The following is a 24,213-nucleotide window of genomic DNA, read 5'->3' as shown; positions in this document are numbered from 1 at the left end:
CACAATGGGTTCTTAAACTGGACCGGAGGGCCGGAACAAAAGCATGGATGGAGTGTTTGTGTGAACTAATATAAATTCAAAGTAAAGGAGCGGAGGGGAGAGCAAGAGAACCCGATAGAACAGCCGGATCCGGCCCACGGGCCGTAGTTTGCCCACGGCTGGACTTGGATCATGTTATTGAACTCTTTTGAGCCTCAGTTTCCTCATCTATAAAATGGTGACAGTAATACCTAAATCCAAGAGTTGTGAAGAGAAAAGAAAAGAGTGTATTTTATGAGTGTGTTATAGTGCTTGCCATCTACTCAAATATACGACCAGCGGGGCTCTCTGTGCTGGTATCATATCATCATATCATTTTTTACCTTAATTAGGGTTTTCACTGAGAAAGTGAAGGAAGGAGATTTCTGGAGTTGATGACCCTGAGTTTTGCTCTGGTGTTGGAGGCTGTTGCTAGGACTGACAGTATAGCCACAGGGTGGAGACTCAGACCTGACTGGTGCATCCTGGCAGAGCCGCTGCTCTGAGCCCCCTCTCTAACCTCCTAGTTCAGAGCTCTGTCTAGTAAATGACCCTGTCATTAAGTCGCAGCAGGAAATCCTGTAAGAGCTGTAAAGCCATCTTCCTGCTCGTTCCTCCATCAGCACGGCCCTCCCAGATTAAAGGAGCGAGAGTAAAGGGAATGAGCCCACAGACCTGCTGGGTCAGGCCACCCTGAAGCCCTCTCTTCAGGGCAGGGAGTATTCCTTTCATTTCCATCTCCCAGCACCTGGTCCACAGGAGTGAAGAAGAAAGGGGGGGGGGTGGGGAGGAAGGAAGGAGACAGGCATAATTAGGATTATTATTGACATAGTAACAGCTGTCATTTATTCTAAGTGTACCATGTGTGTGACGTAATGCTGGAGGATTCGCATTCATCATGCCATTTCGTATCAGAATCCTTTAAAGCAGATATTATTAGGAACCCCACTTTATAGATGAGGCATCTCAAAACTTAGCAACAAGGTAGATATCGTTAACCTAATGTATCTCCAGGAAACCAGGGCTCAGGAACTGCCTGTAATTGCACCATTCATCATGGCAGCACCAAGTCCAACACCAGGTCTGGGGCACTTCAGACGCCAAGCTTTCCCCAGCCCGGTGTCAAGGGCGTGAGGACAGGCTTCCATTCAGTCCCGATCAGAACAAACATACAGCTTCTGATCCAACTGCTGCCAACAGAGCACAGGGTCCAGGAAGGGACTCCACACAGAGGAAGTGCTCAGACCTGGTACAAGGCCCACGGCCCATCCTTCGTATTCAAGTCTTAACTAATGGCCCAGACATCAAAGATACTGGGATGGCCAGCCTGTTCCAACCGCTCTGCCGGGGGGAGCAGCCAGCACTGCCCTGGCAGAACCACCCTGGGCCTGGTAAAGGGCCCGTCACTTCCCGGAAAGGAGGGGCAATGCTGGCGCAAAGCTCTGCAGTTTCTGACTTCCTTTCTTTGTGGCACCTGCATCCACGTGTCAATATTATTCACAATGCCATCTAGGGCATTTCTATATAAAGGTGTCTGGACTTAGCAAAGGACCAGCCTCTCACGTGTGGCACATGGTCCCCTCTTCCACCTGTAGCAACTTTCAAGGGGGCAGGGAAAAGCCATGGGTTTGATGAACACTTGGGAGCTACAGGAGAATGTCTGTTGCTAGGTAGCATTTCCATAGCTACTAGAAACACGCTGTGATAGGGCTCTGGAGAGCAGCACGCCCACTTCCTGATTTCCTTTGGCACACTAACCCTGTAACTAATTTTTTTCAATGATCAAAGTCAATTAGGAGGTGGTCCCCACTGTACCTCTAAATGGAGTTTTAATTTGTGTATATATTATTAGGATAGGCCTTCTCCCTCTGGAACATCCACTTTGGTGAGAGGAAGGAGGGCGGATAGCTTAACCCACGTTAAGCCTGACACCCGGAATTGTGACTTGGGATAATATTTCTTCATAATGAGAAGCATTTTGAAGAAGCAGTTTAAAATCTCCTAGAACAGAGTGTGTGAGGTCACAGCTTCCCTGTCTCCTGCCCCCTGGACGTTTTCTGGCTCTTTGGGATCATACCACATTTTCTTAAGATTTTAAAATTGATTTTTAGAGAGAGAGGAAGGGGAAGAGACAGAAACATTGATGTGAGAGAGAAACATCAATTGGCTGCCTCCGACATGCTCCCGACTAGGGATGGAGCCGTAACCCAGGCATATGCCCTGACCATGAATCGAACCAGCAACTTACGGTGCACAGGATGGCGTCCAACCAACTGAGCCACACTGTCCAGGGCCACACACATTTTCATGTTTCCCTGCCCTTGTCATGCCCAGAGCAAGGCTCTCAATAAATGTGAGTCTCCTTCTCTGATACACACAGACACCTCGTTTGGTTCAGTCCTTCGATTAGAAGTTTAAGGCAGCACAGATTTCCAGGCACCGTGATGATGCTGATGATCAGGTTAATAATAGCCACTGTCTTTGATTGAAAGCTATATGGTGCCAAGCAAGCACTGTGCCTTGTGCTTTATAAACACCTATCATTTAATCCTCACAGAGCCCTATGAGGTAGGTACTTTTATTTCCCTCATGTGCAAATAAGAGAAACGGAGGCTCAAAGAGGTTTAACAACTTGCCCAAGATCACACATTTAATAAGAGGTCTGAGTTGAATCCAGATTGCGCTGAACCTGTCCCTAACCACTATAGAAGCTGACTTTCTGCTTAGATGTAAAAGTGTAGAAATGATAAGAATGGGGGGAAATGCAAATCTCATTCTTATATGGACCTGCCTTACTGCTCATATTTTGTGGGCAATATATTTTCCTGAGGATAATCTCTTCATAACAGAAACAATTTTCAGAGTATTTAAATGCTTGTTGAGCACAGTATCTGACATTCCTCATTACCTCCCCCTGCTCAGGAGTCTCAGACTGTGTGCATTTCCATCCCTTGGATCCACCTGTCTGTCCAGCCTCCAGGCTTTTGCTAATGCAGTGACTCCTTGTAGAATGGCCATTGCATTTCCCATTTAAAAAAATCACAACGACAAAAACCATTCTGCAATCCTTCAAGGCCTACTTCAAATATCACCTCTTCCATGAGGATTTCCACTATTACACCAGCCAAAAATGCCCTCTGCTCTCCCCTCCCACCTGGGCCCTTCCCATTATTGCAGCACCTCTCCATGCACCACCCTGCCCTGACACCTGCCCCCTGTTCCTTGCTGTCTCTGTGTCCATCTCTGTACCCAGTGGAACAGATCTATAGAGAGACCCAGCCGCTGGCCCTTACCAGCTGTACATCAGCAGATAAGTCACTTCATCACTCTGCTCCTCAGTGTTTTCATCTGTAGAAATGTAACTATAATACAAAGCCATCTCCCAGGCTCTTGTAAAGATTACATTTAATGCAAGTTCTTTATAAAAGAAAGAACACCCAAAGTTTAAAACACAGACTAATGCAAAGATTTATATATGAAACTTCCAACACAGCCCCAGGCCTACAAAGTAGGTGTATGAGCTTAATACACTACGAAACTTATTTAACAAACTTAATACACTATGAAAAAGTTAGGATCCAACAACCAGTTGTAAAAGAGGAGCTTTTAGGTAGAGAAAAAAGAAAGATGCCACTTCTTCTAGTATTCTCACTTAATCTTTGCTCCCCTCCACTCCATCTCCTCTCAGATCCCCTTTTGTATGTGTAGTGGGTGTGCTCACAGAGACACACACAGGAGCCCAATGAGCATATCTTGCTATAGAATTGCTCTGAGTGGTGAAATTTAGGACAATGTGATGAAATGGATGCCACAGTACAATCAATGACACTGGCATTTTTTTTCTTTCCCCACTGGAGGCTGAACAAAATCTAACTCCAGACTCCAAGGCAGGACGAATCTAGCTGCCTGCTATAGGCCAGCAGGAAGGAGTTTCTCCAGAATGAAATGTTAGGCCAGTGACAGTACTTGAGCCCCATGAGGCCGGGAGCACGGAAGAATCAGATAACATGAGGAGCTGGTGCTCAGTGAGCCGTGTGCATCAAGGCTGTCATTTCCTCCCAGATCCTGAATCACTATGGGTGTAGACCCCAGCCTCACTCAATGCTACGGCTAGCTAGCAATCCAAGCACAGAGCATGGCAAGGGCAGCTGGATGTTAATTTTTTATTTCATAAAAAACATACTCATTTCTCTCTTTAGTCAGAAGCTCCCTGCACTCTCTCGGCAGTTCAGCTCAGGTAACCAACCCCGCCCCACCCCAGCTGTGGGAACCGCAGAGTACAGTGGGGAAAGGGCCAGTATGGGAGCACATCCTGGTTCTTTCACTCATTAGCAATGTGGCTTTGGACAAACGATTTAACCTCCTCGGGCCTCAGTTTCTCATCCATAAGGTAGAAATAAAAATAGGCTAGTACTTAGCACCCAGTTGGCACCTGACAAGTATTTGTTAGATAGTGAGACTGTTGAGAAAATGCAATGAGAAAATCCATGTAACACTCAGAACATGCCTGGCACATGCGAAGCTCTCCACCCATGTGAGCTGCCATCTCTGTCACATGAGGTTAGGTCCTGGGAGAAGAGCTGGGAGAAGGGGCAGAGTAAAGACCCAGACAGGATGGCAAAGCCCCCTTGGTGGCTCTGAGCCTCACGTATGGAGCACAGCAGAAGGCATCAGACGACGGCTCCGAGAGGCAGCATGGTCTACAAAGGGAAGCCCAAGACTTGAAATCAGAGCTGGTTTCCAGGTCCAGCTGAACAAGTTACCTAACTGCAGTGGCCTCAGCTTCCACAGCTGGGGGTTCAGGACAAGGACATGCAGTGCAGAGCCTGCTGGGGAGGACCAATGGTTTGAAGGCAAGGTATTTACTAGTGTTATGCAGTGGCCTAGGGGAGCCTGTCTCCTCAGGGGGAAGGAAGCCGTGGCCCCTGCAGTCACTGTGGTTTCTGTAGTTCTACATTTAAGAGCCTTCAGTAAAATAGAGATTGGCATCTGCCGACAGGCCAAAGGCACAGATGGACATTTTAAAGCACAGTCTCTCAAACCAGGTGCCAAAACCAGCCCACACTTCTATCTACTGCCCTCTGCCTCTGATTAGGCTGCTCTATCTTCCAGAAAGTTATCCTATATCTTACTTGATGTATAAGGTTCAGTGCCTTGGGGAAATTCTGTCTCATCTTCCTGGTTAGAATGAATTGCTTTCTCCTCAGGCTCCACCCACCCCAAATAACCCCAAACAAACAAACAAAACAGGGACAAGGTTCACACTCCAGTAACATGCTTTCATCAATTGCCATCAGCAACTCACATGGAACCATGGATAACTCCAAGCAGCGATGCTAGCTTATCGGCTTTGCTGGGGAGACAACGGGGCACAGAGCTCAGTGAATGCTCCCCGCCATTTCAAACCAGAGCGTGGGGAAGCTCCCTCTACTTAATCCCAGTTTACCTGAAGTCCGGTGTCTGGGAATGGCCCTTGGCCACTGCATCTGAAAGGGTTTAAACTCTCTGGGTGATCCAGCTGCCCGCAGGGTGAGAACCGCATTTACTGAGCACCCACCGTGGACCACCCACGGACTGGACCCTGGGCAGACATTCTCCCACATAAGGCTCAAAACACCTCTCAGCCACGAATGGACAGCCCCACAATGAGGAAACAAGACTCAGAGGGATGCCAACAACTGTGTGAGCCGGGCTCCTGTTACCAGACTGCATTGCTGTCTTTAAAGGGTGTTTAGTTCTGGTTTTGTTGTTTTATTGTCAGGCATAGAAAAAAATACCATTTTTTACAGCTCCCTCTCCTCCTCTCACACCCCCTTCTCCTACCTCTCCCTCTTTTTATTTATTTTTCATTGATTTCAGAGAGGAAAGGAGAGAGATAGAAACATCAATGATGGGAGGGAATTGTTGATCAGCTGCCTCCTGTACGCACCCCACTGGGGATCGAGTCCACAACCCTGGCATGTGCCCCGACCTGGAATCGGGAATAGAGTTGTGTCTTGGTTCATAGGTCGATGCTCAACCACTGAGCCACACTGGCCGGGCTTTCCCCTCCCTCTTTTCTGTGCGCTGGAGGGCAGCTCGCCTTGCTCCCTCACCTCTGTCCCAGGCCTGCAGCCTCGGCAGCCCTGACTATACCGCCCTCCTCCCCACTAGCCAGGTATTCACAACAGCCACTGGGGAGAACAGTCTTGCTCCATTTCTGCAATTAAATAATTTAATTCCATGCAATTAAATTATTTTATTTCCCAGTAATTAGTCTAGACTGAAAACAAGGACTTGGGGACAAATGTTTTCCAAGGATGATGAAAACCTGTAAAATCAATTCCTCTGCCACACTCCCGGGTGCAGTGTGGAAGGAGCACCTGGGGCCCAGGGCTGGGGCTGCTTCCTGACCCACCACGGCTCTGCTGCCTCTTCTTTCGGGGCCAGGAACCTGCCCACCAGCCAGGGGCCTCTGAGACCTGGGAGAGTGTGTTGTTGCTGCAGCCGTCGCTGTTGTTATAAAAAATGAATATACTAGTAAACTCGGGTGCTTTCTTTTTTGAGCCCTTTCCAAACTCGGGGACTGCTTGGCCCTCAAATTCAACACACGTTGTTTGCCGGGGGAGGGGAAGACAGCCTTCCTTTACCAGTGGTTCTTACTCATGAGAGCCAGGAGCCTGACTGTTACTGCATCCCCACCGCAGCCTGTCATCGCCCTCACGGAGGAGGCGCGGAGGCCCAGAGCGCGCAGGTTCTCGCTGACAGCCACACAGTCATAAAGAACGATGGGTCCGAGTCCCGTCTGTGTGACACTCCGGCTACACTTCAGCAGCCACCTCTGGTTTCCCCTCGTCTTAGTTTCCAGCCATCATGTTCCCTCTCTCATTATCCCACGGGCTGTCGACTTTCGATCTCTGCTCCCTGGAAAAACTTGAGCCTCCACGCTGACCTTTTTCTTTCCCTCCACTTCATGCCCTGACATCCTCCCCTCCTCTCTCTCCTTCAACAAACGTTGGCTGAACACGTGCTCCAGCCATGACAGACCCTGGCACAGAGGCTGTGGCTGCAACACGGAGCAAGATGGAAATGGTTTCCGCCCTTATGGAGCCTATAATCTGACAGTGGAGACAGATGGGAACCAGTCCATGATGCAGTTTGGTTACCTGTGGTGAGTACTATGAGTACTCTCAGAGCTGTAACTGGGTTCCCGGCTGAGAGTGAGGCAGTCAGAGGAGTTTCACTGAGGAAGCGACATGTGAAGTAAGCTCTTGGAAAGGAACTGACTGGGAAAAGGCGGGGGGAGGGAGGGCCGGGGAGAGGGGGCAGTTCCCTAGTTCCCTCCAGGAGTGAAGATCTTCAACTTCTCTGGGTCTCAGGGCCATTTGTAAAGTCCTCTGCCCCCTACCCCTCACCCCCTCCATCAAACCAACCAAACCAAGGTGAGTCCACAAAGCTGGGAAAGTGGGCACATGGCTGGGGGCCCTGGAATTCAGTCCCATCCTTCAGAGGAGCCCCAAGCAGTGAGCAGCACAAGCTGTAGCCTGTCCACACTTTCTGACCCAGGAGCACTGCTCTGGGGAACACCCTCCCCAAAGTCACAGAAAGAAGAAAACAGGGCAGGAGGCACAAAGCTGCTCACAGAGTGCTATTTGTAATAGCAAACAGCTGGAAACAGCAGGAACACAATGGGAATAATGGCACAAATATGGGAGAGCTATTCATCTTGTCAAGAATGAGAATTGTGTCAATTCTTGAAACTGTTTGCATGAAGAAATGGTCCATGAGAAAGACAGAGGAATGTGAACATGTGAGTTCATACCGACCACATGGAGGCTTTTGGCTGTTATCCTTCAGGAGGTCAAGCACAGCACACACAAAACCCCAGAATGCCTCAGTTGTTTGTCCTGATAGCCTGAATTCTGAATTATATCATAAAATTTCCTCAACACCACTTTGTTATCTTAAGAGTTTGAAGGTTATGAGAGGTAGCACCTAAGATTGAATCCAGTAAATAAATCACATCTTCTTTACTACACTTCTCAAAAACAGTGCTTAAAACTACCAAGACAGGGAACAGGTAAGTGGGTGCCAGAGGCTGAGAATGAGAGAGGACAGACCACAAAGGGGTGGTGGACATGTGCTATGTTTTGACTGTGGTGATGGTCATGCAACTCTGTCAGAGCTCATAGAACGGTACACCGACAAAGTATTAATTTTCTGCATGTATAGTAAATTCTATCGCAATAACTCTGATTTTGAATACAAGTGGTCAGGGCCTGGGGGCTGAGTGTGGTTTGGGTCTCAGAGCTCCAGCATTGCCATGGAAAGGAATTATGAAGAGTAGGGATCCTCTTGTCCTCCAGATCCACTCTCTCCTTCTTGGCCCCGCTCCGTGCCCTGGGAAGCCGGCCCATGGGGCCTACATCCATGGGTTCCCTTGGGCTCTGGCTTCTGGTTGGATTCCACCAATGGGAGGAGAAGGGAGGGTGGGGAGAAAGTGAGGTTTGCAAGCTGGAACATTTCTTTTCCTGCTGAGCTGAAACATGTTGAATGACTTACTCATTTCGGCTAGTCTTCTGTTTGTTTATTCCTATTTTACAGATGAGGAAAGGCATCGTAAGGAGATTAAGTCCTTGCCCAGGTGGCACATTAGTAATGGCAGAAGGACAACAGACCCACAGGTCTATAGAGTCTGGGCACATAGCCCTCACTCCTATCCTTCCAGACACAAGAAGCCCACTCCATGCTGGCGGCTCCCTTGTTAGAGTGGTCTTTGCCCCTGGACCCAAAATCTGCCTTCCTGTCATTCCACCCTGCAAGCCTGACTCTGCCCCCGCCCTCCCCATGATATTTCAAAGAGTTTCAGAAAGCCCTGCTGGTCTCCTCAGGTCTTCCTTTTGGGGGTTGGAGGATATCTGTCTGGGGTCTGTTAAGAAGAGAACAATCTATATATATCTTGCTATTAGCAATTCCCACTGAGCAGCATGAAGGAATCAATCTTAAGAGAGAAGGCTTTAAAACAGGATCCTGTATCTTTATCACTTTTTCTCCTCCTAAAAGATCAAGTTCAATCATCTCCATTTCCCATTCTTTGGGCTATAAAGCTAAATCTATGGCTTCTCTCATGATGTGAAGTCCAACAGAAAGGAGAGAAAATGAGCTTATTGCTCACTAATAACAGCCAGACCTGAAGCGCAACAGGCCTGTGCTTATGAGGCAGACAGCATCTGGGATCCTGATATTGTAAGAGCTGAACCAGATGGGGATAATGGGGGGAGCGTGGGGGGTACAAGCACCCTGGCCTCTATTTCCAATCCTTTCTCTAGTCATCTCGTGTCCATTTCACAGGTACCTGAGCCCCAGGACATAAAATGCACATTTCTGCCACCACGCTTTTGCTCATACTGTTCTGTCTAAAAAAGCCTTGGCAGGTTTAACTATCTTGCAAGGTCCTTTATTCAACCAAGTCTTACAGAGCACAGCCAGCTTGTGCCAGCTTTGTGCAAGGAACTGAATATGTAGAAGAATATAAGACACGGGGAGCTAGGAGAGTAAGCAACGCTGCCCCTAAAGAGAAGGGAAGGCTCATATCCCTTCTCACTGGACTGTGGCTGTGCTGAAGTCCAGTCTGCAAGGTGGAATGTTAGAGGTCCTGAGAGCCTGCACAGGTCTACGCAAGTCACACCGATGGCCAAGTCCACCGCAATCCAATTCCACACCCGCAAGGCAGTGATATTCAAACAAGCAATACTCTCTAATAACTGTCTTTTGAAAAGCAGCAATTAAGCTGAGCAACATTCTCAGTTATAAATTAAATGATCACCACTTCAAGCAAAGGTTCTGATTTTTATTTTCTCAATCCACAATCAGCTGCTGGTGGAGGTGAAAAATATGACCAAACTAGAAAAGAGAGTCTCTCATTGCTGAGCATGTAGGAAAGTTCCACTGTAGTTAGTTACCCAGAGGCTGCTGCACCCACATTTGTGACCCTACCCCAATGTCCAGGTTCAACGTCCTAGAGTCAGAGCAGCGTAGACCAGGAAAGACCGAGCAGGATTGTCCACTCCCACCACATCCTGGGTTGAGATAACTGAGCTCCAAGAAAGGGTGACAGTCTCCCCAGGACACCAGCAAGGGACACCTTTGTTGTCAAGTGACCTGGGCTTTTTCAACATCATCTCATTCCATCTTTTCATAAGGCACAATCGCCTCCCGAAAGTACTACTATTCTTCCCACTTTGCAGATGCGGAAACCAAGGCTCAGAAGGGTGACCCAGCTGGAGAGTGCAGTGCTGGGGTTTCCACCACTTGGGTCAGGCTCTGAATCCTGTCTTTCTTCTGATCAGGACGCTGTGCTGCCTCAGAGATATCACGGTGAGTGACACCCTTGCCCCACAGGGTAGACCTGGACCTATGACAGAAGAAATAGCCTCCTAGGGTAATCTCATGTCTCCATTTAAATGTAAAGCCATCCCTGGGTTTTGTATTATTAACAGGCCTTTTTCGCCTCCTATTCCGAAGGCCTACCTGGCAGGACAGGCACTTGAAGATATTAATCCACACACACACACTTGGCGTCTGCTTTTCACACAGACATTCGGAACGCAAGGGGAGCTGTCAGTGTTATCTGGATAGAGGCAACTGTCACTGAAGCAAAGATCAACCTTCGTCCTAGGTAAAGAAATGACGTGAGGCGCTTCTTTGGTAATGATGCTTCTTGCGGCTGCTTCCCGGGAACAGCGAGGCATCCCTACAGATGTCTTCTGACGGGTGCCCCTGGTTGTTCTGTCAGGTGCCCTTGTGACTACCACAGGCTGGGAAGCCCGCGGCGCTGCAGGGAGACGAGGCTGGTCCGAGTTCTTGCTCAAGACTTACTAATACTCTAGGGATGCTAACAGTACTAATACTGCTTTAATAAAAATGGTATCTAACATTCATTGAATGCTAACACCTTGCCAGGCAGTACACTAGGTACTTAATGCAAATCATCTTACTGGAATGTCTCAACAACCCTGGGAAGTAGCCACTCATTATCCTCATTTTATAGAAGTGTCAACTGAGGCTGAGAGAGGTTATATAAACTTGCCTAAGGTTACAAAGCTTGTAACAGCAGAGCCTAATTTCAGAACCCAGGCTCTCAACCATGAGGCTACTCTCAGTTTCCTCTCCTGTAAAACGGGGCTAATCGTTCCAGCCACACCCGTTATAAGAACCACAAGAAAAGTAGAAACTGAGGTTCAGAGAAGATAAGTAACTTGCTCAAATTTACACAGTCACCAAGTGACAGGGCCAGGGCCTGAAGTGGGGTCTACTGATTGTACATCGCCTGTTCAAGCCCAGAATCTACAGGACAGTGGCTGAAAGTGCGGCCTTTGAAATCCTCTATTGTTTCTTGGGATCTTGACCTGGCAAGCTGTTCACTTCTCTGAGCTTTAGTGTCCTCTTCTAGAAAATACAGAAAAGAATGCCTAGCTCATGGAACTCCTGTGAGTGTTCAGAGAGAAGATACATGGAATGGGTTTGGAAGATACATGGAATTCAAAACACGAAATTAAGATGGAAAAGTTATCACATTCTCAAGACTGTGAGCTCAAAAGAGAAAATATTTTAAAAGCGTCCACTCAAAGCCTTGGTGCCGAGGGGTGGCTGGATCACAGTCCTGCCATTTACCAGTTGACAGTGGGGGAGTTACTCAAGCTCACAGGGTCTCCATGACTTCATCCATACGTTGGGGATAATAACTCATTGGGTTGTTGGGAAATTTCAATGAGGAAACACAAGCAAAGTGCTTAGAACAGAGAAGGGCACTGGGGTAGCACACAATCAACGTTAACTGATCTTATGAATGATAAAAAGTGACCCCTGTTATTTTTACTACTCTAGACCACACTGCCTTTTGTTTTTAAAAAATTAAATTACGGAAAAAAAGCATTATTGCTGTGACTGTGTAAGCTTCATGATTTGATGATTTGACTTGTAACTAATCCTCCCTGGATAGCATCCTCTCTCATTTTGTTCTGCACACAGATTTCCTTCCTTTCTTCAGAAAAGAAAAGGCAGAGTATTGAAATGGAGACTAAAAAGTACATGAAACCCTCCCTGGGAGAATGAATGAATAAAAAAAGGCCTCAAAAACAAACAAGCAAAAAAAACAAGGTGCTCCTCCTCAATGGCTGCGTCTCTGAATGGGCATCCTTTGGAGGCAGAAAGATACATCTTCTCTCCGAAGAGGTCCCCCAGGCTGCGGGTGTCCTCCCTAGATTCTCATCCCAGGCCAGACAGCCCACGGAGAAAGGGGGTGGGGGAGGGAAGGCATCAGCCCAGAGGCCAGGCCCAGGTCCTGCAGTCATTGTGGCCCTAACTGCGGACTCCAATCCCTCCATCTTCCTATGAAAATAACTGCAAACGTCTCTGTCAATAAAAGGTCACTGTTTGCTTGTTTCCCAAGAAACTTTTCAACTAAGAAACTGAACGTCAAATGGATCTGTCGGGTTTCCATCCCGATATGGCAGCCAGGAGCAGACACCAGAGAAAGAACAATTCTTCCCCACCCTCTGTTTCCTCCTCCCCCAGTGCTGGTGAGGTGACGCAATTCTTATCTAGAACTTGATAGGATGTAGAAAATAATTACAAATGAAAAGGTTATTCATAATTTTTAAATGAGTTAATTAGTAAACCCAGTCAGACTCACTCATTACGGTAATTAATAATTGATTATACTTGAAATTAAACACAATTTTTCATCAAAAATCTAATTAAATATCTGTGCTTTAGCCTGTTGATTAGATTGGTTGGCCTGCTGGAAAAAGAGTCTTTGTTAAGGATATTTATGCTCGGCTGAGACAATTAATTTGATTTTTAATAATTGATAGTTCCTTACAAGTTAGTCATCACAGCCTCTGATTATGGCCGAGCAACAAGTCTCTCATGGCTCCCCCCAGCAGCTGGAGGAGATCAAGCACTGAGGTGGCCGCCCCCAGCCCTGGAGGAAAGCTAGGGATGGCCTCGCACCTGCAATGCATCCATCTGCATTAACTTACCCAGCCTCAGACAGCTTCTGAGGGAAAGGGTCCTGCCTATTTCCTAGATGAGGAAGTCTGGACTCAGAAAGAGAAGTCGCCCAGGACAAACTGGCCAGGTAGCCGAGCTGGGAGTGGAATCAGGCTGCTGGGCTGCCTGTGAGCTGAGGCTCCATGTGACAAGGGGAACGCCCCAGACTTGCCTCCCTAACCTGGTTCTTGGATATGGAATCTAGGGTCCAGTCTGAACGTTTCAACACAGACAGCTTTCTCAGAAAGATGTGTTCATCATGTCAGGGAGACGTGATCAATGGCCTGACCACTCCCACGTTGAGACACAGATTCTAGTCCATCAGCCACAGATGTCCCCTCCTTCCACCCATGTTGCCACAGTCTTAGTTGAAGCCCTTGGCTTCTCCTTACTCGTTTACTGCAATAGGGCCTCTTCCTTCCTCTACCATTATCTTTCTATAATAAAACTGACTATCCTGCCACTGCTTAAATCCCACCAATGGCTTCAGGCTGCCTGCCCATTAGGTCCTTCACTTGGCCTCCAACGTGACCTTCACAATCTACCAAATTTTCTTGTAGTAACTCCAACACCCATCAAGTGCTTCAAACACAGGAAATGCCTTTGCCACCACCTTGTCTTCTTTCAAGTCTGAAACTTCCCTCAGGTTAGAATACCCTCCCTGCCTGTCTGTCTATGGTTAACTCTGACTTAAAGATTCAGCTAAAACATTACCTTTCCCAGAGAGCCTCCCCGAGTCCTCCTGATGGGGGCTGGGTGTTCTCACAGCCCTGAGCTGCCTCAATCACTGCCAACACAGCTGTCTCCTTTGCTGAACTACAAACACCTCAATGGTACGGATCACATCGTCAGCCCTAACACTTAGACTATGCCTGGCTCAAAGCAGGTATCCCTTAGGGTTTACTGAACAAAAATAAAAATCTTAGAATCATAGATTCAAGACTATCCAAGTTGGAAGGAAAAGTAATGATCATCCAGGAAAAACCCCCAATCAGTGCTTGAATCTTATTCTTACTATGTGGTCATCAAGGTCTAGTTGTACCCTTCCTATGATAGGGTAGTCCATATCTTTTTAGATAGCTGATAACTGACAACATAAATGGGGTGACTGACTATATTAAATGGGAAAGGAAGAAGCCCATGGGATGGAAGCAGAAGAGAGCTTATTTAATCATATGAAGATTTATTCTTTCTCTCTGAACAAGGCTGTTCAGTATAAACCTCAAGACTTCAATGTTAAACAGGTCTATACATAGCAAACCACTTGACTCTTGACGAACAGTGACACTGCTTGTTCAAAAGTCTACCCATTGAGCAAATGGAAAATGTCAGTCAAAAGCAAGAGCTGTGCTAGTGGTTTACTGGGACACAGTATTAGTGGTGCTAGGAAGAAACTTTCATGCTGGGGGATGGTGCTTGGAACCCCACAACCCTCACCTATAACCCATTGAAGTCTATCTATGATGTACACCTTTCCCAGAGTCCAGTTGTTCCTTTCACCCTCAGCAGAGATGGCAAACACCTGGTATGTCATCAATATTCCCCACTCCTGTGACCATGACAGATACATTATTAGTCAATCACAGAGGCTCTTTCCCATTGAGTCTGAATATAGCCTCAGGATCCTTCTCAACACAGCTTTCTAGGCAGCAATAATTAATCCACCCTGTAACAGAGATGAAACATGGATGCCAGCCTAGCCTTGGAGCCATGAAATTCCCCAAGTCAATCTCCACAGGGGGAAAGGAGCCCTGGCATACAAAGGAGGCTTTTTATAGCTTGAGATTAAGGAGACTGCCCTATTTATAGGACTATCATCTTCCTGGTTATCTGTTATGAAATTCAAGAATCTTGAGAGAGAAGTGACTTTACAGCTCAGATCATCCAAAACCCGATCCATGCTCGAGTCCCTTCACCATGCCATGAACAAGTGTGGGCCCGTGCTCTGTGGATCATTCCTAGTGACAGGTCTATGTTCATCCAAAACACCTTCACAGGGTCCTTTTCCACAGTGGGCAGCACTCGGTCTTCCTCTGACCAGTTAGTTCATTTCTACTTATCCCCTTTGCTGACGAAATCATCTCAGAATTCCTTAGCGTGGGCTCAAGGCCTTCTCAAGCTGGCCTGCCCTACCTTGGAATTCTAGATGTAAAGGTTGGAAAGGATGGAGGGTGAAGCCAACCCTGCTGGATGCCTTTACCAACAGGCTGATTTATGTAGAGGCAGCAGTCTCTACACAGTACCCGGGGGTCTCTTCTGATTAACATCTTCCCTGGAAGCAGACCAAAGAGAAGGGTCTGGAGCAGGAAACCAGATTGTGTGGGTAATATCAAAGGAGCAGGCAGTGGGAGGCACGCTGTGGGAGCAAGGCGATGGCCAAGAGTGTCTTACATCACAGAGGTGCCCTGGGTCCAGTGGGAAGGCCAGTCAGTGCTGCCCAGGGTCTCTGTGCATCCCTCAGCTGCTCTAACTGTTCCCTGTTAATCTTGTGCCTGGGAAGTCTCTTCTCTGGGTTCCTACCCATGGTGTAATTCTGGATCTTGGTGCCCATAGCACCTTAGACCGCATTGCTAAACCCACACCTTGAAACACGCTTTCCTGGCTTGAGGTCAGCATAGTCCAAACTGTGGCAGTTTCCCTGCAATCCCAGGGCACCCCACCTTCTTCCTGCTTCTTGCTGTAGCTGCATGGCACCCACGGGAGAAGCCTGCCTGCATCTGGCCTCTCCAACTTGTTGCATTTGTAGTGACTCCAATTTATGATGCTCATGTCACAGATCACCACCTCAAACACCAGTCATAAGGAGTGCCTGTGCCTAATGCTGGGCATCCAAGACATGAAAGAGAAAATGCCAAGCTCACTTCCTGGCATATGTTCAGAGAGGAGGAGAAGAGGGCCCTGGTGTGAGGACCTTAATAGTTTTGGGGTGCAGGCCAGCCCAGAGCTCCAGGGCTGCCTGGCTCTCCCTGTGGCGGGTGCCTTCAGTGACCACAGGTGTCCTGGCCACTGCCCTCTGGGCCAATGGGAAGTGAAGGGAAGCTGGGGCGAGGGCGGTGCTTACCCACAAAGTACGCCAGCAGGATGACTAGAGCGGCTGAGATGACGATGGCACTCAGGGCTGCGCACTTCCAGTTACAGTACTTGGAGGGTTTCTTGAGGTTGAAGGCTGGCCGGGCAAAGGTGCTGCGGGGTAGCGGCCGGGGCGGAGGTGAGTACACTGTGCTGGAAGTCAGAGGGTACCCTGGTGATGTGGTGCAGAAGAGTGGGGAGGTGCCTCCCGGCTTGAAGAGGAAGTGCCTGTGGATGGAGAGAAGCCAGAGGGCATCAGGGTCGGCTGGCTTGCCAGGGACCCAGGTCAACCTGGAGGACAGAGGCAGGAGTAGAAGAAGCATGCACAGGAGCCTAGAGAGAGAGAGCTGCCACAGAGAAGACCGGGAAACAGGAAAAAGGAGAATCACGTACCAGACCACAAAACAGGGCTCACGAGGACACGTTTCCATGGAACACGGATGGGACAGCCCTGCCCAAGGGGAAAGCCACCCACGCCAAGGCAGAAGGTGCTACCTACTCGACAGAAGGCTGGGTGCTGAGATCCTTTTCCTGGGAAGGGATGGGGCTGGAGATGCTGTTTCTTGGGGAATAAACTAGCTGTTCTCCAAAATTACTGCAGTAACTTGGAAAGTATCTAAAATCCTGTTCTGTCCCCTGGAGATAATGAAACCCCAAATTTTCCTTCACCTTCCAATACCTACTTTGCCAGTGCATCTTGGTGAAGGAATAGAATACCATTCTTTTGAAAGGGGGCGATGGAAGTTTGAGAACCAAGAAACCACCACTAAGTTCTGCCATGATCAAGAGTGCTCTAGTGGCTGTTACATAGCCAATGGCAGCAAATGCCTTTGATGCACTCTGCTCAGAAGCCACACCAGTGCCTTCCAAGCCCCTGGTAAAAGCTTAGCGGGAGGACAGATGGGCAACTGCATCCTGCAGCCTAGCTACAGTCTCAAGGGCAGCATGGCGTGGCCCAAGCACATGGTTGTGGCCAGACAAGGTGGCAGGAAATCCTCCAGAACTTGGCTTTAACCATGGCCATGGGAGGACTTGTACACAGCCTAGGAAATGGGGTGCTTGGTTGCACTGCATGCTCCCAAGTCTTTGGGGCAAGGGTAAATCTTAGGGGTAATCTCACACTCTGCTATGGTGTAAGATGCCTCAGGGCCAGAATACATATAGCACAGGGCCTGTGCTGCATAAGATTTGCTGCATGAGATGGCTTTCAAAATGGCAGAGGCAGCCAATGAGATGCCGGGAGCCGCATATTAACAAGAGTGCTGTTAATATGCTGGGGAACAGGGTATTCCAAGGATAAACTCTTGCAATTTGAACGTGGACTTGGGAATGGGCATGCAACATGGCATCATCACCTCCCCCGGGAGATCCCAGGGAAAGGTCTCAGGGTCCACATGCAAGGGCGGGAGCCGCGGGGAGAGCACACACGGAGAGGAAGAGCATGGGGATGTCACCTACCCGTCACTGTAAGCCCCATCATGGCGGGAGGCGCTGAGAATGTCCATCTCAATGAGGTTGTCCTGCAATGTCCCTAGGAATGGCTGCTTGCCTAGGTTTCTACGCACACATGGAGACATGAATGAAGCAATGAGTCATGCATCGATGAAGGGGGAGAGTAGAGAAACACACAAAGTAGCTGGCTGGTGCAGCTGCGCGCGAGACCAGCGGGGCAGTTTCCAGGCGATGGGTCTGTGTGCAAGCCACATGTGCAGGGTTCTGCCTGGCAGAGAGCATCCGGAGGCAGCATTCTCCGTACAAACCAGAATGGCTGGCCATTGTGTGCATCAAGTCACAGCTTTTCCTGATGAAGACTGATTACGTCTCAGGCACTGAGCTGGGCACGTTACAGCCATTTATCTCAAATCTTCAAAACAGGTTATGCAAGGAAGGCAGTATTATTCCCATCCTACAGATGAGGAGACTGAGAGGTGGGGAGATAACAGGACTGGCCAAGCTGACCAAGCTTACCAGCTAGCAAGGTTCAAGGCAGGAATTTGGGCTCAGGTTTATCTGGTTCCAAACCTGTGCGTTCCCCTCTACCCGAGACTGCCTACCTCTGCGTAAACAATAGCTACAAACACTCATGTTGCCAATCCGGAGAAAAAAGAAAGACAAGCATTGGGGACCATTTTCTTCTAAAGCCGTGGTTCTCAAACTCTGGTGAACACTAGAAACACCTGGAGAGCTGTGCTCTACTGAGGGCCACCCCAGAGGGTCGGTGTCAGCAGGTGGGCGCAGGGCCTGAGCTCCCGCATTGCTCGCAAGCCCCCAAGCTGATGCTGACGTATTTGGAGTGTCATGTCCTTTCGCAGTGCAGACACCTGGGTGATGACTGATTGGTGGCAACGGCACCCCAATGAAGACAGAGGGGGGCCCTTGTGTACCCCCAAGTGCACAGAGGGCAGCACAGCATTTGTTACTTTACCTATTTCAAACCCGGAAGGAAGACAGACACACTAGCCGCTTTGGTCTCAGTCACGCCTGCTAAGTGGCATCATTCACACTTGCCCTGGAACCTGTTTCTGACATTTTCAGGACGGTTGCCACCTCACCTGAAAACCCCAGTGACTCATTCCGAACAAGCCGGTGCTGGCATCAGCCTGTTGTGCGCACGCCAGGGAAGGACTGATTACAGAAAGCTGACTTTTGGGTCCAACCCTGCCAGGTGCCTTGTTTCTGACTTTGACTAGGTCTTGAGAACCAGAAAACCCCAAATCAAGTCCCTTTTCTGCCACTTACTTGCTGTTTGACTTTCTGTAAAAACTATATACATATTTTTAATCCTCACCCGAGGATATTTTTTATTAATTTGAGAGAGAGAGGAAGGAAGAGCGAGAAGGAGAGAGAGAGAGAAACATTGATCAGTTGTGTCTCATACGTATCCCAAGTGGGGATCAAACCCACAACCTAGGTATGTGCCCTGACTGGGAATCGAACCCGCTACTTTTTTTTTTTTTTTTGTGTGTGTGTGTGTGTGTGTGTGTGTGTATGGGATGATGCTCAACCAAGTGAGCCACCCGGCAGGGCACTGTAAAAACTTGAACTTCTTCAAATTGTGTACTTCCTTCATCTGTAAAATGGGGATAATAATAATTTTAAACTTACAAAGTTGCTATAGGACCAACTGAGTAACTCTGGCAGAATATTTAAGGGCTACACAAATACTGTAGTAATGCTAATGCTGCTCTCTACCCTACCTTCACCGGGTGCTAGTCACTCTTCTGGAGCTCTGCAACTATCATCTAACGTGAATCAGATTCCTCACAACCGCACTGTCAGTGCCACCGTCTTTGTTTTGTAGGCTGGCTAAGCTAGGTCCCATCACAGAGTAAGCAAGCAGCAGGGCCAGAGCGGAGCCTCGCTGTGTCGGACCCCAGAGCTCGGGCCTCTCTGCTCTTAACCCTCTGTTACTGCCCAGCCTGTGGCTCTGCCCCCAACAGGCCTCACAGACCACAATAAGGAGGGGCTGTAAATACGCTCAAAGCACCGCTGCGTCAACATTTCCCGGGATAGCGAGAGCACAAGGCAACACTGCTTTGCAGCCGGGCCCACTAGTACTGCCATGGTGGTGGGGACCTCCGCTTCCAGGAAGCCCTCAGGCGGTCTGACAAGCTGTTCTGTGGCGTTCAGGAACCCAGGGCTGACTGGGAGGAACTGAGGGGTGTGGAAATTCCTCAGAGCAGCCTCATTTCTGCCCAGGGAGGTGGCCTCAGGGCATATTGAGAGATACACAGGCCCTGGGGTCAGACAGGTGTCAGCTCCATCATTCACTGGCCCTCGGGCAGGAGAGCTGGTCTCAGATCTCAAGGAGCATGACTAAACTGGGATGATCACTCTCCTCATAGAAGCTGAAGCGTAATTTGGGTCATGCCACTTCTCTGCTCTCAACCCTCCAATGGCTCCACGAGAATAAAACCAGGTCCATACCAGGACCCACAACATCTTGCGCGATCTGACCTCCCGCTACCTCTCCGACTTCATTTTCTGTGCTAAACATACCCCAGCCTCCTCGCTGTCACTGCAGCAAGCTGAGCCTTTGCTGTCATTTGCCTGGATCGCCTTCCCTCCCTTCCAGCCCTATTGATAACCTAGTGGACTCCCAGCTTAAGGCTGTCCGCTAAATTTCCCGTCCACCCCATCCTCCTCTTCCCCAGCACCCCCTGGCCACTTGCACTGCTTTAGTTTTTCTCACAGGACCAGACACACACCGCACATGCTTATTGTGGTTTTTTTTCCCTAATGCAATTTAAGTTCCATGAGGACAGAAATCTTATCTGCCTCATTCTCTCCCCATGTGCCCAGAGCCTGGAAGGATGCCTGGAACATGGCGGTAGACAATCAATATTCGCTGAAAACTGAGAATGGTGGGGTGGGAAAAGGGCAGCGCTCCTGGCATATTGCAGGCACACAGCTGGTATTTAATCCGGCGTGGCACAGGTGATGTATTATTATTTCCTCCAATCCCGTATTTCAGGAGGGAATTTCTAGTCTTTCTATAGTCCATATGCCAAGTGTCAGCAGGCCCTCACTGCCCCTGCCCAGAGGGCCCAGGGCCGGGCTCCGGCTGCCACCCTGCGGGCTAAGGCAGGCTGCATGGCATGTCCCAGCAAACATCTCGAGTCTGGCCTGCATCACTCTCCTAGGACTATGTTCTCAGTGAGTCAAAGCTATCCTGTAAAACCCATCAGAAACAAACAAATATATTCAGAGAAAAGAAGATCAAAATGTTAACAGTGGGGATTTTGTAGTGTCTGGATTGAGTGATTTTTTTTATTTTACTTTTATATTTTAAAAAGAAACCATTATTTTAAAAAGAGAGAGAACAACTATTTTAAAAGTACAGGTCTGTCAGGACAAGCGAAGAGGCAGTGCAACAGAACGAGGGGTTCTAGAGTGCTGGAGTGTCAGGTTTCCTGAAAGAACTCCCACACTCACTTGCTAAACCGCTGCCTATTCAGAATGCTACTACTGCCTTAAAAGAACCTTACCCTGTACATTTCAAACTTAGTTCTGGGTCAAATTAGGAGGCCTCATTTGATTGATGATGAAACAGAGGCCCAGAGAGACACGTGTCCTGTTGCCATACACAAAGCCAATCAGTGGCAGAGCTGAAACTAAAACCCTGGTGTCCTGACTCCCAGCTTAAGGCTCCCCATTAATTTTCTGTCCATCTTCATCTCTAAAGTGGGGACGACAATAAGACTGCCTACCTGTGCAGAAAAGAGTCAAGATAACGGTCCTGACTGCTCTCTTTTCAAAGGCTTGCTTATAAGGTTGGCCCTTGGCTGGTGTCTAGAAACTTAGGCTCCAGGAATGTTCCCACCATTAACTGATAAGAGTGGCTGACTCACTGTGCCTGAACTATTTGTGCAAAAAATATGGTTTATGCTGTGCTGAACACATGCTCTCCTTCTGGGAGTCTGGAATTTGGGTACTTGCCAGGCAGAAGTGCCGATGGGACCAGCCCTAGTGGAAATCCTGGGCACTGAGTCTCTAATGAGCTTCCTTGTTTGGAAGCTCATTAGAGCACCCAGAAGGGCCCTATGAGTATCTGTTATGATTGTTACATGATGGCCACGCAGAGGGAGCCACACCCTCCTGTTAGTCCCCAGCACTCCCCGAGTCAGAGCATTATTCCGAGTGCCATCTTCATTCATTCACTACGGGTCTTCCTCCCTCACTGGCCTATGAGCTTCTTATATGGCCTGTGTCTTATGCATGACTGAATCACCACATGACAGGGATGACTATCCATCCCAATTCCTTGTGATGATCGAGGGTTGGCCTGGTCCACCAGAAGTTCCTCTGTGCCATCCTGGGAACCATACCAGGGCTGTGTTGGAGACCACGAGGATGGCCTCCCATCCCTGAGGGTGGGCAGGGCTGTTCCTCAAACTGAGTATGACCCTACAATGGGCCCCAGGCTCCCAAATCAGGCCCAAGATCAGATGAGCTAGAGCCAAAGTCTGGCAGCCCTCTGCTCTGGCTTCCCCTTCATCCAACAAGAGCCTGACGGGTTATTAATAAGATAGTCCCTGAGAAATCAATTAAGTGTTTGCTGCTGCAGAGTGTGAAGGAAGTGGGTCAGGGTTTCAGGGACCCTGAACACATGGCTTCTACCGGAATGGACTACAGATACTCCTGCAGGCCTTAAAGAAACATCTGACCCAGCTATATGGAGAAGTGGTTGGCCTGGTTTCCTCCCTCGGGGACTCAGTTACCCTTGGGAACTGCCATAGTCACAGAAGGAGAGGAGAAAGGAATGGGTCAGCCAAGTCCTTGTGCTCTCCTTTGTCCCTCTGCTAGCCTTTCTTTTCCTGCCAGCATGAAATCTAAATCCCTTCTGGTCATCCTACCAGCTGTGGTGGTATTTTCTTAGCTATTTATTTTAGTCTCTCAACATAGACTCCATTTGACAATTGGGGAAAGGCCTGTGACTGTTTCTCTGGCATTGGGAGGCTCCCTGTTCTGGTGGGGCTCGGCAAAGCTGCTTAGGACAACTCTCTCAGACAGGCCCTGCTCACTGGGCGCCTCGGCCTCTGTTCAGGCTGTGCCTCTCAGGCCCTCCCTACCGCTCCAGCTGCACCTGGGGGCTCCTGCTTGCTCTTCAACTCTCGGTCACACAACACCAGGTCCACTGGGAAGTCTTCCCTTTGTTCCACTCAAGTCTCAGGTGAGTATATTTATTCATTCTGTTCCATCATTCTCTTATTTCACCTGTGAATTTATATTTATCAAGCACCCATCCAGATGCAAGCCCTGTGTTGTGAGCTGGGGATCCCAAGGCAATTACTAGTAAAACACATGTCCTCTGTGCTTACCTCTATCATAGCACGTATCCTACTGCAAGTGTCTGTTCTATGACATGTCTTACCTGTTATGCACACAGTGAGCATTTGGTGAATATTTACTGAATAAGAAAGCACTGCATAATAAATAGTTGAGCACATATTGTGTGCTAAGACATTTTCAGACATTACCTTATGTATCTGCTACTACAGCCTTGTGAGGCATGATGGTAAATTGGATTAAAAGTATCTAAAAATTCTTGGGCACGTCTCCCTTTTGAGAAGGGAGGCCTGTTGACCCTCCCCATGAAGCTGGCTGGCCTATGACTGCTTTGCCCATCAGAATATGGCCAAGCCTTAGAAGGATCAATGGTTTCTGTCTCAGCGCCATGGAGCCCTGAGCCACTAAGTATGAAGACTGTGTGGAGAGGCCCTGAGACCACAATAGAGGGAGAGGGGTCCCACTGAGTGCAGCGTTCTAGCTGTCTCCCCCAAGGTGTCGTGTCAGGCATGTGAGTGAAGCCTTTTTGGAGCCTTCAGACTAGCCCAGCTGACGGCTAGATGCCACTGATTGACCTCAGTTGATGCCACATGCAGCAGAAAAGCAGCCCAGCTGCGCCCTTCCTGAAATCCTGACTCTCACTGTGAAGTATAATAAACTGGAAGTTTTTTAAGCCACCAAGTTTTGGAGTCATTTTTTATGCAGCAACAGACAATCAGAACAGGAAGCTACTTATATTTCCTCCCTTTTTTAAGGGAACAATTTAAGGTCTAAGTTCCTAGCTAGTGAGCACTGTGGTAGGAGTTTGAGCATAGGTTGTGTCTGACCCTAACGTAAAACCCGAGCTTTGGACAACTTGCTACATCAGGACCAAACTTACTTCTCTAAAGTTGAGAAGAGGTACAACTATTTGTACCTACTATTACCTCTCAACTCCTCAGGTGAGTAAGGGCTCAATAAATATTTTTCAAGTGAGTTTTTCTTCAGTGCTGAAATGGGAAGCAGACACATATGGAGGAAAAGGGGGAAATAGCTTTTAGAGTATGTCTTTAATGCTAGACACTGTGTTATGTGCTTCTTACATTTATTTCCTCCCAACCTGAGAGGCATGCATTTTATCCCAATTTACAGATAGCGAAATCAGGTTCTGGGGGTGCTAAGGAACTTGCCCAGCTAGTAAGTGGTAAAGCCAAGATAGGAGTCCGGGTCCATCTGACTCTAAAGCCCATATTCTTCCTACTTCACCATGATGGTCAAAATTACTTGTGATTCTATCTGCCAGACTCGACACTGAACCTTCTTAAA

At 48.4% G+C, this 24,213-nt stretch overlaps 1 protein-coding gene across 9 annotated transcripts in view; it reads right to left on the bottom strand.

Annotated features, from left to right (window-relative positions):
* Nucleotides 1-24,213, bottom strand: part of TENM4 (teneurin transmembrane protein 4) — a 2,454,724-nt gene that overhangs the window by 200,835 nt on the left and 2,229,676 nt on the right. For 8 of the 9 annotated variants that reach the window (XM_080687404.1, XM_080687408.1, XM_080687411.1 and 5 more), the window contains 2 exons: nt 17,578-17,676; nt 16,112-16,347 (listed from right to left, as the gene is read on the bottom strand). In XM_080687404.1, the coding sequence (XP_080543530.1) occupies nt 16,112-16,347; nt 17,578-17,676 (335 nt within the window). The remainder of the gene's footprint in view (nt 1-16,111; nt 16,348-17,577; nt 17,677-24,213) is intronic. The other variant, XM_080687409.1, reaches the window with a different exon arrangement.

Source organism: Plecotus auritus (assembly GCF_963455305.1).
Source record: "Plecotus auritus genome assembly, chromosome: 9".
NCBI classification, from domain to species: domain Eukaryota; kingdom Metazoa; phylum Chordata; class Mammalia; order Chiroptera; family Vespertilionidae; genus Plecotus; species Plecotus auritus.
Note: the sequence above shows the minus strand (reverse complement) of the source record. Positions and strands in the feature narration are given on the sequence as shown.